This window comes from Melospiza georgiana, chromosome 14 (genome assembly GCF_028018845.1).
Source record: "Melospiza georgiana isolate bMelGeo1 chromosome 14, bMelGeo1.pri, whole genome shotgun sequence".
NCBI lineage: Eukaryota > Metazoa > Chordata > Aves > Passeriformes > Passerellidae > Melospiza > Melospiza georgiana.
In genome coordinates, this window is record NC_080443.1 from 6827169 (window position 1) to 6847087 (window position 19919).

General features: G+C 38.4%; 1 protein-coding gene across 8 annotated transcripts in view; it reads right to left on the reverse strand.

Moving 5' to 3' along the window:
* Positions 1-19919, reverse strand: part of ZNF536 (zinc finger protein 536) — a 344528-nt gene that overhangs the window by 126978 nt on the left and 197631 nt on the right. For all 8 annotated transcript variants that reach the window (XM_058034044.1, XM_058034045.1, XM_058034047.1 and 5 more), the window contains one exon: positions 4378-4530. In XM_058034044.1, the coding sequence (XP_057890027.1) occupies positions 4378-4530 (153 nt within the window). The remainder of the gene's footprint in view (positions 1-4377; positions 4531-19919) is intronic.

Genomic DNA, 19919 nt, shown 5'->3' on the forward strand with positions numbered 1-19919 from the left:
AGATTCATTATGTGACTTTCCCATTAAAATGTGAGCATTAATTTGTATAATGAAATATCACCCACTGCAGTGTTCATTAGCCATGCCCTACTGTATACTGCACATTGTTAGCTACCTAGAAACTGTAGTTAATTTCACTAATGGATATTTCCCTACTTAGTGTTTGGTAGGAAATTTATACTGTAACATTACCTCTTAAACTTTTAAGGAAATTTAAATTCAATCAATTATTTTCAACAAAAGTTTGGGATGTCATTAAGACAGGAGAAAAGGCATGCTGTACAATGTTAAGGATGGGAAATCTGGAGGAATCTAGAGAAATGAAAAGTCCTTTTAGTTCATCTTAGAAATGTAAGAATAAAGGATGTTCAATACCAAAATTGTCTCCTCTTGGAGCACACATACCCATTTTCCTTAATTATTCATATTGCTCATCCCACTACAAGCGCCTTCAGAGAATGGCAACAGGCAGTCTTTTTTTAGGAAGGAAATGTGAATTGAATTCATTTAAAACAGCACCATTTTTACTGTATTTCATCAGTTCATCTAAGCATGGTTTAAAATTGGCTAGTCACATTTCCAAGGGAAAATGCAGTAACACTGTAAATGCATATAATACATCTAATATATGCTAGATGTGTGTCACACGTATCGTAACAGACTCTCAGTCAATGGATGCAGCCCTGCCAAGCTTTTTCTTCCTATTCATCTCTTTCTTAGGTTCCTTCTGTTTAGCACAATCCAAACCATCTTTCCTTTGCTCATGCACATTATCCTTATTTCTTTACTCAAGGGATTTAATTTTATTTGTCATACTGGGAATATACCTGAGCATTTAATGACAGCACAAACCCAAACTGGTCTATGCCTGCAGTAGCTTCTGAGGGCTAATGCAAGGAGCAAGGAGGTGCTGGAGCCAATCTGAAACCAGCTCCTACATAATGTGTCCCCTGTTAAAGGCAGCACATAAGGAATTTTAATGTCTCACACTTGACTGTTCCTGCACAGCCCAAAGGTCAAGGCAGGCAATGTAAACCCCACACCACTTACTGTGCTGCAGGAGGGCTGGAAGTGCTCAGGAACATAAAGCTGAGCTGAATGCTCAGCTCCTTGAATGAAGGGACCTTAAGTTGCTGCCTCCAGTGGGGCAAAATGACAGCTCTAGAAGCACCTGCATATGGCATAATTTAGGTCTGAGATACTCAGATGGTTTTATTTTTCACAAAATCTGAGCATCTCTGAGATTTTTGTGTCGTAACCTTCTCAGCTGTATAAGAAGCTTTATATCAAGGAGGCTGGCTCCCAAAGTGACCAGGCACTGCTGTGCACAGCCACACTGTGCTCCTGTCCCTGCCTCTCCTCCCAGAGGGTTTGTGTGAGCTGGGAGGGCAGCACAGCCCATCTCTGGCACTGCTCAGCATCCACAACTCATCTAAGAGGGCATGAAGAGCTCTGTCTGTCCTCTCTAAGACCCAAGGCTCACAAGTATTTTGGCCTGAAAATCCTTTCTCTCCTCATTCAGGGCTCTCCCAGGGAATTGTCTCACCCATTAACTGTTTTTAGAGCAAGAAAGAGGAGAAAATGTTTTCACATAATTATGCCCTTTTCCTCTTACCTCATGGGAGCAATCAGAAATCATAACTTACTATCTTCCCCTTAAAGCTCTTCCTGCCTGAACATCACTGAGCTAGATAAGAAAAATCCTCTACATTTGTGTTGGGACAAAACTGAATATGCTAAATAAAACTTTGATTTGGTTTTTTTTCACCTTATTATGTGATAGCAAACTACACAGAAACCAGGGCTCAGTTTGGAGTAGGTTGCAAGCATGAAACATCCAACAGAAAAAAAGAAGCAACCCAAGCCACTGCCTAATTCTTCAAAAACAGAGCACAGCTTCCTCCTCTTGTGCAAGTTTAAGGTGCTTCTGCAGCTTTTTTGGGCCAATTGCCACAGAAGCACCTCCTGGCTGGATCAGGCTTTGGGTCTGCTCTTGGCATGAGCACCAAACCAAGGCAGCCGTGTGCCTCCAAACACACAGATGTTCGAAGGAACCCGACTTGTGCCGAGCTGCTTGAGCTCATCTCTAACAAACAGGTGCTGTGAGAACAAGAACAGTAATTGAGTTAATGTAGTGGAGAAATACAGTAAAGTGTTTTTTATCAGTCAGTTATATGATCCAGGCATATAATAAAGATAGAGTGTGACATAAAAGGCAGGAAACTGTCCCTGAGAAGTATGAGCTAACCAATATTTGTTTAATAACTGGTATCTATTGCATCATTTCCACTTACTGCAAAGCAACTTAGTTTTGATTTAATAACTCTAGTAATTTGCCAATTTACATTTTTATATTATTTATTAGGATTATTTTTAATATGTAAAACATTGCTTCACTTAAACATACTCTTGTCATTATTTACAAATACTTTGTTCTCAACCTAATGGAAATTGATCTTTACCTATTTTAAAATTATAATGATTTTTAAATACATTGTAAATGTTGGTTCCATAGTTTCTTTAAAAAATTTTTTTATATTATACAGTTTATTTTTTTCATGTTTTAATTTTCTTTAGTCAGTATTAATATGCAATTTTAATGGAATATTTCCATTGTAATTAATTTACTTTCCATTAGTTCTAAGGCACAAATACCAAGTGTATAATCACTGCCATGTTTAACATAAGAACAAAGTGCTTACTATATAATAAAACAAAATGAAGAGATGGGTAACCTCATATCACTTTGAAGAATTTTTTTTTTTTGCCTCTTAAATACTAAAATTGTTAAACTCTTTAAACTTCAGAGTTACAGTATTATTTTCCAATAAAATAAATACAATTTCTTTACTTTTACTACATTGGAGACCACACAAATAGCGTTTTCACTGGGTTTCTTCTTCCACCCCCCCCCACAAGCTCAACACAACAGAGAAAAATATTCCTGCCCTAAATAGTTTGCAATCCAATCAGACAAAACTACATTAGAGTGCCAAATTTTAAATAAAGTTTAAATTTTAAAAGTGTATTACACTTCTACTTCTGCAAAAAAGAAAGAACAGAAATACAGTGAACAAATTTTCCCATTTAAAAATGACATTTTTTCCTTTAAATAATTTTAAATTTCTATTTTTCAAAATCGGGCCTCACATTCACAAACCCAACATTAATTATTATGCACGCACATAGGAGAAACATCACTGCTGATTTTGGGAAGGGAGGGAAACATTGTTTATCTGGTACTTCAGTGAAATAAAAATTAAAAGTGAAGATTCTCAAGTAGGAGGTATAACTGGAATCTATTACTTCATGCAATTATTTTACCTTCCTATTAGGAAAGTAGCAGTAAAATTCTGAAATTCAATAAAATAGTTTAAAAAGAAAATTAAAATTATGGGGCTTATTATGTCTGTTTCCAAAAAGAAGTATCCCAAATCTCGAGTTTTAAATACTCTCCTAAGGCCTACCATGACAATTAACACTGGGAAGAAAACAGGATCCTATTGACCATATACTGAATTTCAAATGATGTCAACAGGACCTGAGGATTACAACATTTTATGTCAGAATTTAATTATGGATAAAGTCATACTGTGTCTCTACATGGACCTTGCCATGCATGTAGGTACTTTAAAGCAAATGAAATATTAAAACTACATGGACCTTGCCATGCATGTAGGTACTTTAAAGCAAATGAAATATTAAAATTTGAATGGAGTGGCTCAAAGTAACTAGTATTGAGAGCAGTCCTCTCAGTGAGAGAAATAGCAAAAGAAAGTGAGTATCCAGCCCAGTAGCAAATCTCTGTAGGGTAAAATGCTGGCATTGTTACTGAAATAAAATATGGGAAATTTTACCATGGTGCAAAGCACGGTAAGTTTTATCACTTACAAGTACTAATTCATGTGAGTTCTAGTGGGGAGAAAAAAAGAGCAGATCTGTGAAGCTGATGCATTCATATGAACAGTGAGAGGTTAAAAATGAGCATGCTAAATGGAACAAAAATAGTAACTGAGGAAAACATACAGAATCCCTAAGCAGATGCTAAGGAAGGCCTTTGAAGCAGTTAGTATAACTAAGTCTGAAACCAATAGGCTTATGCCTATTGAAGGACAAGGGTAATTGAAGGAAACTGTGATGAAGCAGGGAAGGAGACAGAAATAACCTCAACTGGGAAAAGATGATTCTATTAAAGTGGTCTTTATCCAACAACACATTCCTTGTGCTTTTATTTAAGACTGTCATACATCTTTCTCAAAAGACTTTCTCCAGCTAATAAGTCCCAATCTACAGTGGGAATTGAGGCTCCCAGGCACAATTTGTGTTAACCCCACGCACACGAGGCTCGTGCCGGCAGTGCTCACGCGCTCCTCTCACCTGTGTGTATTCTCAAGTGGACCTTTAAGTGGTGGGATGTTCTGAAAGTTTTTCCACAGTATGGGCAGTCTTTCATAGCAGAACCAAGGCTCCTGTCTCTCAGCAAAGCTGGCTGCTGGACTCCTACAGATCTCCCAGCTTCTTCTCCAATGTCTGCAACACAGAAATGTTCTCACATCACTTCAGCACATGTCAGAAGTTGTTCTCACTAAAACTGCTAACACCACACAAAGTTAAACATGTCAATACTACACCTGTCTATTTCATTCTTTAAAACTGACAGAATGCTGACAATTCATGTATTTTCTTGTTATTGTCTTAAATTATTTCATCTTTCCCATCATGATTTTAAGCAGCATATGGTACCTTTATATACTGAATTATACAAGAAAAGAAACAGCTGTGTCAGCAGCTGGTTTGATTTCTTCTTTTGCTTAGTTCCTATTAATTTTTTCTCCAAAAGTTTGAGATTGTTGTTTTGTTGAATCTATTTATTTATAAGTATTGTGAAAACCTGTAGGCTTTTAGAGGGAAAAAGTTTGCACCAGTATAATAAAACCTCTTAAAACAAGAAAATTGCAGTGACAGGGGGTCCAAAACAGCACTGACAGGGTCTACATGCAGAGCTAACCAACTTCCTCTGCAACATCTCAGCAGTGGAATTACAACAGGCAACCCAGAGAGTGGCCTAATATCATGAGAAAAACAATGAAAAAATTGGTCAGATGAGAGGGAATTCCATCTCCCTCAGCCACAGCTCCTGCGTTTTCTCCTTCAGAGTTCACAGCTACACTTACTCTGCATCATAACACAATGGGTGAGACTCCAGGACACCTCTTCTCTCTCCTGATATAAAGAAACAGTCATTTCAGCCATCTTGAGTGAGCTGCTTTTATCCAAGCAGGCAAGGAATAAAATAACTTACAAAAGACTGACATAAAAATTGCAAAAAAAAAAAAAAATGTAGGGCATTAAAAAAAAGTCATTATTCAAATCACACAAGGCTCATCCATCATCTTGTACATAGAGGGTCATGTAATATCACTGTAAGCATCAATTCAGTATCACTACAAGCACCAGTGCATGATGTCACCAAAACCATGGCAAATGTTGAGGCTGTGACCCAGATTGACACTCCTGGCATGTCAGGAGCAGGACACATGGACACAGCATCACACCCTGTGCAGAGCTGAGCTATCTGGGTTAGATCCAGGTGGGGAGCACAGAGTTAAAACCTGCATGCAGAGTCTTGATTATTTCAACCATGAACCACTGACTAAAAATGTTCTGTCTTTACCCATTTGATATGTAACTAAAGCTGTCAGGAAACATAGTGCAGTTTACACAGCATTGCCTTTTAAAAGGAAGTAATGGGACATAAGAAAGACTTAAATATTTGGCTCTAATAAAATGTATTCTCACAGTAGCAGAGACCCAAATACCATGTTTCTGGAAAAGGTAACACTAACTGGCATTTCAGTATGTATTATGAAATGGTTCCTCTAAACTATTTTGTTTAAAGCTGAAAGAATGAGATGATAGAGCTATTAAATACACACACACACACATATATATATGCATATATGTGTGTGTATATATATATATATATATATATGCTTATCTCAGTCATGTATGTAATCAAGCTATTACTACTTTTCAAAATGTAAATCTGATAGTTTTCACATCCCATTCTTGTTTAACATTTTCTGACTGTTCTCAGACTGCAGAGTTAAAGCATAATATTTAAGTTAGAAAGCCAGTAAATGTCATTTTGAATTATCTTCAAGTACATAAAGTTGCATGCTATAGGAGTCTATTTTGTCTTTGTGAGTCTAGGAAAACATACATAGGTGCTAGCCTATAATTCCAATATCCCTAAAGAGTTTAGATTTTCTCTGTTTTTACTCCTCAAAAGTTGTATATAATTATGGCTTAAGCTTCTTTGGGAAAAAAAAAATAAAAAGAATTCCTGAGTGCAAAAAGATTTTTCTGAAGTGCAAAACACATAATGCATGATGATAAATTGCAGGATTTTATTTTGATTTTCAATAAATACGATATGAGCATTATAGATAAATATATAGATAAAGTTAACAAGCCACTCAGGAGGAATTTACAGAATAAGTCTACTAGCTATGTTTTGCTATATGTCACTCTAAATGATGGCCTGTTATCCATTTGCCTTTTATCTTTCTATCTAGAATATGTGTGGCCCAATAAAAAAGAATAAATTTGTAAGATGAACAGCTCTCTTTGCAGATTTAAGAGTCTAATTTTCACTTTGCACAAAATTGAATTTTTTCAAGGGAGCAAGATGATGGAGTTTACTCTAGCACTAATCCCTCTGAAAAAGCAAACTGAAAACAACAATGAAGCAAAGAAAGATGTGGGTGGTCTGAAGAGTTCTCTTTTAGATTTAAGTAGACATACAGTAGATAGCTCCAAAAGCTTTGCTCCAACAGGGGCCTTACCTTGAAGAATTTTTCTTCCCACAGTGAAAGCATTCCTAAGACTTTAAAGCTGGGCTGAGGGGTTTTCTTTTGAATTCCTCTGCCTACAAAGCCCACCGAAGCGCTGGAGGCCATCGCTACCTGAATGAGCAGCTTTACATCCAAGCTCTTTTATTCCCAACAATGAAAAGATATGTTCAAGGCTGCCGACTCTCCCCATCAAATGCTAACCCAGCTTCTTACCAGGGCCCCATTTTGCCACATTGTACCTCTTTGTCAAAGCACTTAAGTTTAAAATGTGCTTAACTTTAAAATGTGTTTAAGTCGCGCTGACTCTGCTACTGAGGTTTTCTTATATCGAGTCTCTCAGAAGTGATCTGTGGAAACTTAGGATGAAAAAAGAAGAGAGTGACAAGAAAAAAGTTAAGAAGCAAACTGAAGAATACAGACTATGCCAGCATCAGAATATGTGGGGAATGAAAAATCCTCAGCTGTACCAATAATCATGTATTCTACACCTCTGATGTCCCCCTTCTCCTGTAATTGAAAGCGCCTTCAAAAGCAGAAAGTCTCAGCTCTGTTAAATTGTGAAAAAATATAGCAAAAAGTAATTTTATAGATCTGCAGAACTAGGATTGGCCTCCACAAATTAATTTATGATTTACTCAGGATTTTAGCTTTGGTTTTGGGGGCTTCTCAATTCTGAGGATAAAAGATCAGGAAGGAAAGAGAACAGTTACTTATCTTCCAGCCATTGTGGTTCCCTGATTTATGTGGTCTATATGATGTGCACTTGATGCACGTGGGATTACACTGCTTTTTTTACTATCCATTTCCATTATAGGCAGGTCAGCATCCTGAATATCTTCCTGCCCATCCCAACCTTTCCTGATTAAAGTGCAGGAAATAAGAGACTAAAGTATGATATAGAAGTACATGCTGGATGTGAGACTACCCAACCTTGCCTCTGAACTTACTTTCGCTGAGCTTTCCTTTCACTTTGTGTCTGTTCACAGCAAAAGTCCTGGACAGAAATGTGAAAAGCAACATTCAGTTCTAAATATGAAACTGGTTTTTGGGCCAGTCTAAGGAAAAGGAACAGCTGAGAGTCCCCAGCTGCTCTGTGTGCTGTACCTGCTGGGCAGGCACAGAGCGCTCCCTGACACGGGACAGAGGAATTCAGCCACAGAGCAGCTTCTGGGGAGGTATGACAGGGACATCTCTTGCACACCATGCTGTGCCCATGTTCTCGTGGGGTAAATGCCAGGAAAGAAAGGTCACTTCAACATCTACATCAGAAGGTGGAGATTAATTGCATAACCAAAGAGCCAATTTGGCCAAAATGTGAGCAAATTGATTTGGCATGCAGACTGAATAAAAATTAACTAGTCCATAAGATCAGTATTTGAGGGATTGCCCTTCTTCAGACAGATGCCCATTTCTCAGGAGAGAAGGGCCTAAAAGCCACCACTCCTCATCTAGCAGGGAAATCAGGCTGGTTCCACACAGGCAGAAAGTTTCCACAGAGACTTAATCCCAACAAACAGTTCTGGAGCCAGGAGCACTTCCACAGTAGAAGGTTAAAAGAAATTGAGAAACACACCAGTGAATTATTTTTTTCACAGTCAATATCTTACTGCTGGTTATCAGAAATGGTCCAGCCAGAAACGAGCCATGGCCATGGCCAGCAGTGCCCTCAGCACACAGATGCAGATGCCACAGAGGAGAAATGCCAGCTTCAGTGCATGTTGCCAGAAAAGAGAAGACAAACTTAGATGGACAGTGAGTCTCTGTACTCAAAGCAGATTCTATCTAGGCAGTCATATAAAGAGCAAAAGGAAACAAATTGTTTGATATTTCCATATATATTCTGTATGACTGGTCCACCTGTCTGGAATGAGCCCATAAACATGATTAGAAAAGGGTGGATTGCTTTTGTAAAAAGAAATCTGTTTATAAAAAGAAATCTGCTTTTGTAAAAAGAAAACTGTTTTCACTTGGTTAGGCAGCAGCACTGACTTCAGTCATGATAGCAATCAAATTCTGAAAGGAACATCTACTTATATGTGCCACAAATTTCACCAGAGTACTTATTTGCTGTGGGTATGTGAAGGTGCAGGGATTCACAAAGAGGTGCTTTAATGTTCAAAAGAGCTAAATTGAAGCCCTCATGAAGGCTAAATTATCAGGGAAGTCAGTTGGAATTTGTCAACATAAGGTTTGCCAAATTAGCCAAAAACAGACAATCACATGGAAAAGGTAATCAACTCACAAAATAGGTAATCAGTCTTACAAGTATGTGTTTGGTCTTGCACAATTTTCAACACTATTAAAGAACCCTTTGAAAATGTGACCAGAAGCCTTTAAAGCTGCACATAATCCCCGGTTTTCATATATTTCTGAAATTCAGAATATTTGTAGTTGTTCAAATCTGCCTGTTAATGAAACTTGGTGCAACGAGAAGTGGTAGTGACCACAGCTATTTTTTGATGACCCATAAAACACCCAGATTAGCCCATCTTGTGGCAGGAAATCCAATGTCAAGAAAGGAGTTAGAAGATATTTAGTGTGTTAATCCTGTCACTGCTGTCAGCTCCTTGCAAGTATGCCTGAACTCAACCACCTCATTCCCTGGGAAGCAACATAGAATATGCCAAGTTTCTTAGAAAACATGCTCTACATTTCTTGCCCATTCCTAAGAGAAAGCCTTAATAATACTGAAAATAGTGGAAAATAGGAATATAATTAGGGATATAATTAATCATATTTTTCTAGCTACCTGAAGTAGCTTCAATTAGTATCATCCCATGTAAGTGAGAACAGAATCTGGCCCTGTGTTCATAATTTGAAATTAGAACCCTATTAGCGGATGTCACCACACTTTTTTGCTAGTGAAGTTCATGGTTTAAAATGAAAGTTTCTAATATTACTAAATATTACAGTTATATTTTAGGCCTCCGGAAAGAGTTGCTAATGTCTTAGGTCAGGAACAACTTGCTGTCTCTATTGTTTCATCAAGGATTTAGGTTTTATAATGACCATATAAGGGAATCTTAAACTGTTTCTATGGATTGGCAGAGAATTTGTTTAAACACAGAGCTATTTTAGAAGAGAATTGGAAAGGAGGCCTACTAGTGAGAAAACAGCATTCACATTGTTTGTATTATTAGAAATAAAGATTATACAAAGGTTCCACTGGTAAATAAAAAGATACCACGTCTGAGATGAGAATTCCCTCTTAGCCCTCTGAACCACACAAACAAATGCACCAACTGCCCGGCCTCTGTTAACAATTAGTCACTGGCAGAGTTAAACTTAAAACACAGTCAAAATGAAACTGAAGTAAAAGGCCCAGAACCATTTGTACAAGGAAAGATTGCAGCTTGTAGAAAGGAGCAAATGGCAGCCACAGGCAGCACCCTGGCCTACAGGGAGTAGCTGGGTGCTGTTTCAAGCCCAACAGGAAGAGAGACAAAATATTGTAAGGAATTTCTTAGTAACTGGTGATACACACACACCTTAAGCCCACTCCTGGAACACCACGCACTTGAAGACGGGTGGTTTTCACACGCCATGGGTTCAAAACACTTTCATGGCAATACTGCATGTATGCAGTGCTGGTTATAGCTTAATACTTTTCATTGTGGTACTCTGAGACACATGCAAAATCTGTATATACAGCACAGAGAGACACTGATGGAACACTTCAACAAAATTAAGATTTTGTTAATCATAAAATGTTTTCTTATCCTCTTTTCATTCCAATCAAATTCCCTATAGAGGTTTTTTTAGCAGTTCTTAGCAGTTTTACTTCTCAATTTTTTCTAAAATTTTAAAACCTTTTAACATAATCAGAGATCAAACACAGTTTCTGAGTACATCATTTTAGCTGTTTCATTTCTTTGAAGAACCGTGTGACCGAAAGACATAGAAACTCAGATTTAGCACTTAAAAAACAGAGTTGTTTACTCACCATTAGCTGACAGAGCTCAGTTTTGACCAAAAATTGAGCATGGTGAAGAAAAAATATTTTTTGAGAGAATATTTTCTATGTGAGACCTCTTTAACTGTTTTGTTTTGGGTTTTATTTTAAGAAAGGAGACATCTTAAGCACCTTACAATATCTTTCATTTAACAGTTGGCAGAAGGAAACTCCCAGATGAACACTGGCCTGTGTCTTTCTCTTTAACCAGCTGAGTGATCCAAGCTTTTAATAAAGCTGTTCCAATTATTGTAAAAGTCATCTAGTACCTTATAGCCACAAATATTGACAGTTTATTGCACAAAGCATTCATGGCATTTGAAGGTCACATCATACATAATACATACACTTTTATAAAAGTGTCTGGAACAAAGAGATACATGATCAGCAATTACATCTTACCATTCGAGGGTATGATTTTATACTTATTGAAAATGAAATACTATAAGAAATGCAAATTGTTAATAAAACACAAAATAGTTCATTTTCTGTATTTATTGTTTTATTAATCAGCACTACCAAGTTCAGTTGTATAAAATCAATGGAATGCCATTCATGCCTCAAGAAGATTACAGTTAAATATCATTATCCTGCAAACCATCACACCTATTCTTAGCTCAGAATGAGAAGTAAGGTTCAAATTTTAATCTCACTACTGTACACCTCTCCAGCCCTACTGAGTTCAGTGTAACTTCAACTCTTACATTTGAGTCAGGACTTCACCCTATTGTTACAATATTAGTTTTGATAAAACTGAATTGGAATAAAACTTTAAAGAGTGCTAAAGATTTTTTTTTCTTAATATATGGACATTCAGGCATGTCAAACTTCTTCACCCTCTTCCATGCCCCCTGACTTAAGGCCATTTTAAAAACCACATACACCTGCCCAAATGGTGTAATTAAAAGTTAAAAGTTTCAATTTACTCAGTCAGACCTGTGCACAGTCCTTAAATAAATTCAATGGACATCAGAAAAACACAGAGCAGAGTCATGAATTGCTTGTTTTTGGTTAGAGTCTTCACTTTTTTGATGTTACTGCTAGCTCCTGGAACCTCTAGCTACCCAATGAGAGCTGGCTAGAGGCAAATGGCCATGGATCTCTACATTGTTCCCCACTACATTATTACCCTAACACCATTTTTAGCAGTTTGTTTCAAAATTGCAGAATACAAAGTCTTCTCTCCAAAGCCCTTAACATGCAAAACTCTTCCACCATCCAACCCCTTCACTGGTTTTTCAGATCTGCCACTCCAAAACCATGACCTTGAAATCCCACTTCCTTAGCCTGACTGTTTGGCTGAAAGCACTTCCCATCCCAAATCACCGAGTTTGTCAGATGTTTGTCATGAAATTCCACTAGACTTGTGTTATCTTTCCACAGGAAAATAGGAGGCATAGAAGTGAATGTACTTTGCCATTTATCAGAATGTCATTTATCTAGCTAGTGCTGAGTCTTGCTTCCTTCAGAAGAGCACCTGAGCTGCCAGTGCACCCTGTTGTACTCCTCTTTCCATAATGTGTGTCTTCACATGCAAAGCAACTTTGGACCTTTTGGACCAGCAAAATGGGGCTTAAATACATATTCATGGATCTTTCCTTGGTCTTTTGCCAATGGTCTTTGCCATCTATCCTCAAAATTTACTTCAGTGTCCAATTATGCTTCTGATAGCAAGGTTATCTCCTAAACCTTTCATATGACATACTTCACACGGTTTTCCCCTCCCTTTCTTAAAACAAGCTTAGAATATTCTGGAACTTTACCAAAAGTTAGTGTGAATAGTACCCTGTGATTTTCAGCAGTTTTCTTACCCAAACCCTTGACTCACCTGGCTTCTCTTTGATCCTGTCACCTGAATTTTAAATGGGCGCTTGATTACTGACCAGGGAGAACAAAGTCTTTCCAAACTTCATACAGATTGTATACTGCTTTTGGACAGAATTCCAGTGGGGAATCCAAGCACAGAGGCTATCCAACTGGACCATCTTTTGGATTTGTATGTGTTATTTGTAGGCAGGTGTTCAGGTACCAGATGGCCTTAAAACCCATACTACTCAGGTTATAGCGGCTTCTACAAGCTGTCTGCATCATATTCCCATCTCTGAGATTTGAGAGAGGCTACACGGAGCTTGATAAACACTTTTACCTAGCATTGCTCTCCTGATGCCAAGGCTAGATCAGATATCCAATTTGGGAGAGTTGCCTTACAGTCCCTCTTTAATTAAGTACTCCTGATCTCCCACTCCTGGGATGGATTGCTACTGTTGATTAAGCTCCAGAAGTAGGGATCTGTGGAGGCAATTTCATGAGGGAGAAAATGAAGTTGCTAGCTAATCAACTAAAATAACCATTAACTGGACTTCTGTGAATGAAAACGTTGCCTTCTCCTTGCTTCCATACTTGCCCTGTTTCTTCCACATTGGGAGCTCTACAACCCCACAAACCAGAGGGGTAAGGGCTACTTCACCATCACCTCTATCTTGTTCCTAAAACACTTGTGGGACAAACAGGACCATTTGGTACAGGCTACACTATGAAGGAAATCTAAGATGGTATCAGTACACCATAGGAAAAATAACAAATCTGGGTGGAAGAGAGCTCTGTTGAATCTTTTTTCTCTAAGTTCTTCTCATCTTCCCAAAAATGCATTCTCTCAGACTATAAGTACAAATTAACACCCATCTCTTTGTAGTTTTCTAAATCCATTGATATTTTAAAAAATCTTTTCAGTACTTGCATAGAAATAATTATTGATTACACTAGCCAAGTTTCACCCTCAGTTTCTGGGTTAAAAAAAAAATCCAAAAAACAAATAAATATTTTTTTTCAAGGGAGAACCACAGACCTGCCTTCATTATAAGTAGCTCTCAGGGTATCAGGTATCATTGGGTAAGTTCTTGCATGCTATTGTTTAAGAAAACCCTTTTTCATTATTATTATCTTATCGCAGAGTGGAAAAATCAGCACAGAAGTGCCAGTAGCAGGTCATCAGATTTTATAAAAATTCATTCTACTAAAGAAAAGCATGAATTATTTTAAATGTCGCAGGAATGTCTTTCTGTAGACACTGGCAAGGAAAAAAAAAACACAAAAAAACCCAAAAGAATCGGGCATGTAAAAAGAACTATAGAGGTAGCTAAATTACTAATTTCCCCCTCAACAAATTGAGAAAGAATTAAAGACTCTCATTCCATTTACAGATTACTGATTAGAGAGGTGCTGACAGAGTCTCTAAAGAGTGAATAATGTCATGGTGTGTGTTACAACATTTGGACTATGATATGAGAGGCTTTTCCAGTATCTGTATTTTCTTACTTTTAACTTTCCAGTGCTCCTTTCAAACTAAATGACCACTTTGAGGTAATATGAATACTTTTGTAAATAATTTTTCTCCCATTTAACTTCTTTGGTACAAGCCACTTGAGGATAATTTCCAACTTCTTTATCCATTTCACACACACAAAAAAAAAAAAGCTGTATTTGAATAAATACTTACAAGCAACTCTAAACTGCTGAATCTACTTTACTAGCACCCTTTTTCTATAAATAAAATATGTTAATTACATGAGTTTTGCTGTAATGGAAAAATATTGATTAAATTCATTACATTAAGTCTTGAGAAGGGATCCTTTAACTCTTTGGTATAGGTTTTTTCCTCATTGTTTTAACAGTGTACTGTGAGAATACTGAGAACATGATATTATCTGAAAGAACTCATTAATTTTTTTATACTAATGTATCTCAAAATGTATTACTAGGTCAACTCATATCCATGTTTTGTAAAATAGCCTTAATGTAGATGGCTACCATAAAATGATATTTGTGGGTGTGCTGGTTTTGCATTTGGGCTATAAAAATTCTGAAATGCTGCCTATGGAGCTGATCTATCAATAACCCAGTTTTCCTCTTCTACTATGAAAATATAATTTTTTTTCATCTGAACTACTCTAGTCAAAAAAAAAAAAAAAATATTTTGAATGCTGTCCTCTGATTTAGCTGAGCTTGTGGCAATAACTGGTTTAGGCATAGGCTTCAGTATGCTGGAATGATCCTGAAACTAATTTTGCATGTGTTGGAGTTGGACTGTGGCCATGCACGTCAGTATGCTGGAACAGAGTTATCTAAATCCTGAGCCTTATTTTACATGTGCTGGTGTTGGACTGCGGCCCTGCAATCTTTTAGGTCTCCATCTGTAGCTATCAAAGCCAGGGTGTGCCCAGGCACTCGCTACTGCTCGCTGCCTTCCTCGCACAGCCGAGCTCCAGGCTCGCCCTCCCGCACGCTGGGGTCACTGGGAGCTCGTCAGAGCCCTGGCTGGGCCCAGCAGCCTCTCTCCAAAGCCTCTCTGCAGCCATGGCCAGCCTTTTGCAGGGCACCTCACTGGGATCCTAGGTGCTTATCAAGTCCCGCACCAGTGATGAGAAATACCAACCTCTTGGACAGATGTTTCTCAGATTCAGCACATTAATTCCTTTCTCAATACCAGGTAAAACAGCCCTCTCATTTTTCAGCGAGCTATGGAGACCACAGTGCCACCACTGATGGAAGACCCTACTTTCCCAGCCTGAATGTTTTCCCTTCAGCCCTCAGCTAAAGGAATTTGAAGCCTAGAAAGTCTAGTCCAAAGGCTGGTGATTGTTTACTTCTGGGGAAATGGACAAGAAAAGATCAGGCACTTGGAGGCCACAATAAAGAAACCCAGGCTGTGCACCAATCTGGAGCACCAGCACAGAGGCAGGAATGGGGACTGAGCAAAGCAAAGTCACTGTACAAGGTCCTTATCATCCCAAGGTGAACTGGTAACCTCCAGGAACGTACAGGCTGATGGCAGCAACGTACAAAGTTTTTGCAAGCTGCTTATTTACAGCTCCTCCACATTAATCCACCAGTAAATACATATTTTAACCCATCAGAAGCACCTATAAAATTAGGAGACAATCCAGACTGGCTTGATTTGCAAACACATTTCCCTACCACAAATTCTGTCTCTATGGAGCCCAGCAATCTGGAGAAACAACTTCACACTAAGGTCAAAATTAGAAATTTGAATGAAGATCAGGCATTCTTCCCTGGCTGGACAGACAGAAGTTATCTTACTGTCTGCCTCAGAGACAGAGAGACTTATTTTAGAAGAAGGATAGTGTTCTATCTCTTAACTTATTAGCAATGCACTTTCTTCAAATTCCAACAGCAAAAGAAATTCAAAACCCAGGTAGTCTGCATGCACGGAAGCACCTTTTGTTTAATAAATAATTCAACCATGTATTCCTTTTTAATTTAAAAACGGTCTGACTGAACAGTCAACAGAGTGAACTAAAGTTGGCAAAATACAGTGTTGAAAAATTAAAAAGTGTATTCAAGGCCGTATTCATTTGCTTCACTTCTCATATACTGGAGAGACAGGCTGTGCTGAAGTTCTAGCTTTTTTCTTTTTCTTTTAAATTATACACATTCAGTCACATGATGCTCACTTGCCTTTGAAAGCTGCCTTGCCCTGGAATTAGTCTTTCTCTCTTTCTGTTACTAGTACAGCAGCTGCTGCTCCTCTACCTCATGAACATCATCAGAAATTCAGCCAAAATGTTCTCACGAGCTCCTCTGCCATGCCTGTGAGGGCCAGACTTAAACTATCCACCATCTTGGAAGGCAGAAATGCTGTAAAACCTTCTGGAAATATTCAGATCATCACCAGATTGATGGCCCCACATATCAATAAGTGTATAGTGAGGTACAGGAAACATATCTGGCAGCAAAAATCTGCAGATACTGATGCACTGAAATCCATCCCAGGACTGAGTTTGTAACACACTGTAGCAAATAAGTACAAATACTTGGGATCAGTCGAGTGCCTTTGGTTCTCACTTACTCTCTTGAAGACAGCCAAAACATATAGCACTATCTTAAATATGAATTTACAGGCTCACTTTTGTAAAATAAAATTCTTAGCAGTAAGTAGTTGAGAATAAGAAAGAAAACAGCTAATGGAGTCAACTCTTACCCAGCCTTCTGTACCACAGTTTCAAATAACTTCTTGAATGTTGGAGCAGACAGAAAGGAAAAAGTAATTCTGTGGTTAAACCTCCTTATTTCAGATTTCTGGAGATGAATCTGCTCCCCCATACATCCCAAAGCTGATGCAGGTACTTAATGGTTTCCTAACCCATCCCAGCCTTTAAGGCTCTGCTCTGCTGAGGGTTTGGCTCCCACCACTCTGAATGGCTTTCCCATGTTTTTCATCCTTTCTGATCAGCACCTTCTGGAGCAAAGACCATTCTGTAACCATCAACAGCCACCAACATGAAATTCCAAGGCTGATAATGCTCAGATGACATTAAATGCTGACACAAGGAAATCTTATCTCAGAGAGGTCAGATATGCAGGAAAGAAGATCCTTATTGGGAAGGAGAATAGAGGAAACCTAACCCTTACAAAGTAACATTGCCTTTATAGAAAATGACTTGGCAATAAGATCATTCAAAGTGGACATATTTGTTTAAAACTCATGTTAGACCCTCTGGATGACAGAAATGAGTCACATTGAGGAGACAGAAGTTTCACAAGTGCATCCTGACTATTACACATCTTCTGGAGGAAGAGCAGGCTTTCTTCAAATTTTCACTATTCTGAGCACTAGCAAAATTTCCTGCAGTAAATAGGATGAAAACAGCAACCAGAACAGATAAATTTGTACAGATAGGAAAATTTCAACAACTTCCATTGCTCTGACAAATCACCTATGAATGATATGTCCAAAATGTATCTCTGAATCTGACAAAGTATGAACAAATGCATCAGTATAACTACAGAGACTTAGACACAACTCCTCCCCTGCAAGTCAGAGAATCCTCAGGTTCTAATTTTGGCTGATTATTGGCTTGCACTGAGACTCTCTGCAATAAGCACCATGTCAGAGAACAGCCTGATTTAAACCCTGGGAATGCAGGCTCCTGCATTTGTGCAGACACACGTTTCCATGCCTTTTCAGGATGGCAGTGGTGGGAGCCACTCCAACAGCCTGGCAAGCCCACACAGAATTTGGTACATGACAAACTGGCTTGCACCAGATCACATTTGAAAGCTGTCTACAGTGGGACTGGCCAACCTAGCAAAGTCATGCATGGGGTTGAAGAAAGGTGAATGGCAGCATTAACTGGTCAAATGAAACTTAAATAATTCTAACAATTCTACTAGTACTGGGTGTTTTGTGGCTGCAAATTTTACAGATATGTGTCCAGTCATGAGGGTCATAGCTGCTTGTTTCAAAAAAGAGATTCTCTTGACTAACTAGGCAGTGGAGCTTGCTGACAGATGCTGAAATTTTATAATAAGGGTGGACAAACAAACAGTATCTCCCTGCTGCTGCCATTTTTTTATCATAAAACTGCAGGAGAGCAGCACTGTGCATTTAAAACAAACAATGATGGGAAGATGCAACTTCAGAAAAGCAGCTCAGATACCAGACAGGACACTGAGGAGTGTTGCAGGTCAGTGGAACTGATTTCAGAAAAGAATTGCTGGATAGTCCATCATCTGCAGTACTGCTCCAGTGAGTGCTGTTCACCAAGCAGCAACACACTTCCTCTCTGTGTTCTAGGGGTCTTTTCAATTAATATTTGTTTTAGTTATGTTGAATCACTGCTCATCTACTAAGATATTATTTGATTTTAAAAAAGAAAAAAATCCTTTCTTCTTGGTTACATTTTCACACGGGTTTTTTGAAGTAGGAGAGTAAACACACAGTCCCTATGATGGCAATTTCCATTCATAGTTTGACAACTAAATGTTGCGATGTTACTTGAAACTCCTGCCTCTTATCTTTCAATTTTTCTTTAGGGAAAAACAGCACAGAAATATACCCTGCCATCTATTTGAAAAGATGCAGATATAATCCACCTATGATGATGCAATTTTTGGAACTAAGACTGATCCAAAACAGCAGCCTGATCTACATTTTAACCACAGCTATTGCAATACATAAAACCAAACACAGTGATTCTCCACACATCTATATTTATTCTGAAAATGCTTTGCAAGATTTCTGCCTGAGAATGCTTTACATAAGTAATCATTATTGAAAAGTTTCCCTGAAAAATATGTATCTTAAGAATGTAGAATTATAGATAGGTGGGGGTATGCATCCAGATCTTTCCTTGCTTTCCATCTGTGCAGAATTTGCTGGCCATCAAATGTTTAAATATCTGAGGGTCTTCTGATGGCAGACAACCAGCAACATAAGATCAGCTAGGGGCAGCTGGCTGTCAACATCACAGGAAAATCCATCTCCTCTGGCACGGCCAGGGACTTTGTTCAGCACGTCCATTTGAGGCAGCAGTGGCAAACCAACCTGTCCCACAGAGCCAGGGTGTGCAGGGAGCTGTGCACTGACAGTGTGGGAAAGGATGGCACTCATCTGAGTCCTGCAAGGGACCACACCCTGTAGAGGAGCTGTACTTCAACAGCTTGGACAGTTTCAGCATGTCTGTCTGCACCCCAACAAATGCAAAGGGGCTTTCTCTCAAAACAGATTTTCATTAACTCACACCATCAAGCCCTCCCCCATACAAAAACAGAGTGAGAAGTTCAAAGAAGAATTCTCTCACTCAAAAAATTTGCTGCATTTTTAGTACTCAGACTACTTAATTGTTTCAAACTGTCAATCTGATCACACTGAGCAAAGAAAGTCCCTCAGGATAATGGTTTTGCTTAAAGTTGGGTTTTGCCTCTAATACTTGAGTTAGAACTTGCTTGTTGTAGCAAAAAGCCATCAAAAGGGTTAAGCAGGTTTGGTTATGTGTAGCTTAAATGTGTAAAAAATTCCATTATGTGTAGCTTGGGAGCTCAACTACCTTAGATTGCCCTACATATACTCCTGACCAGATCTTTCCATGTATTCTTTCAACTTTTACTTGCACCCTTCATATCTTCAACTGCCAGAGCTCCTCCAGGTACAACAGCCCCTGTCCCCTTCAGACAGTGTCAGTGCACAGTGAAATCCACTAGCAAAACAACAGAACCCCAAAATCCCTCCACAAACATCAAAACAAAAATGTTCCCCCATAGAAAACGGTTAAAACATTCAGAAATACCAAAATGCCCTAATATTGACAAGA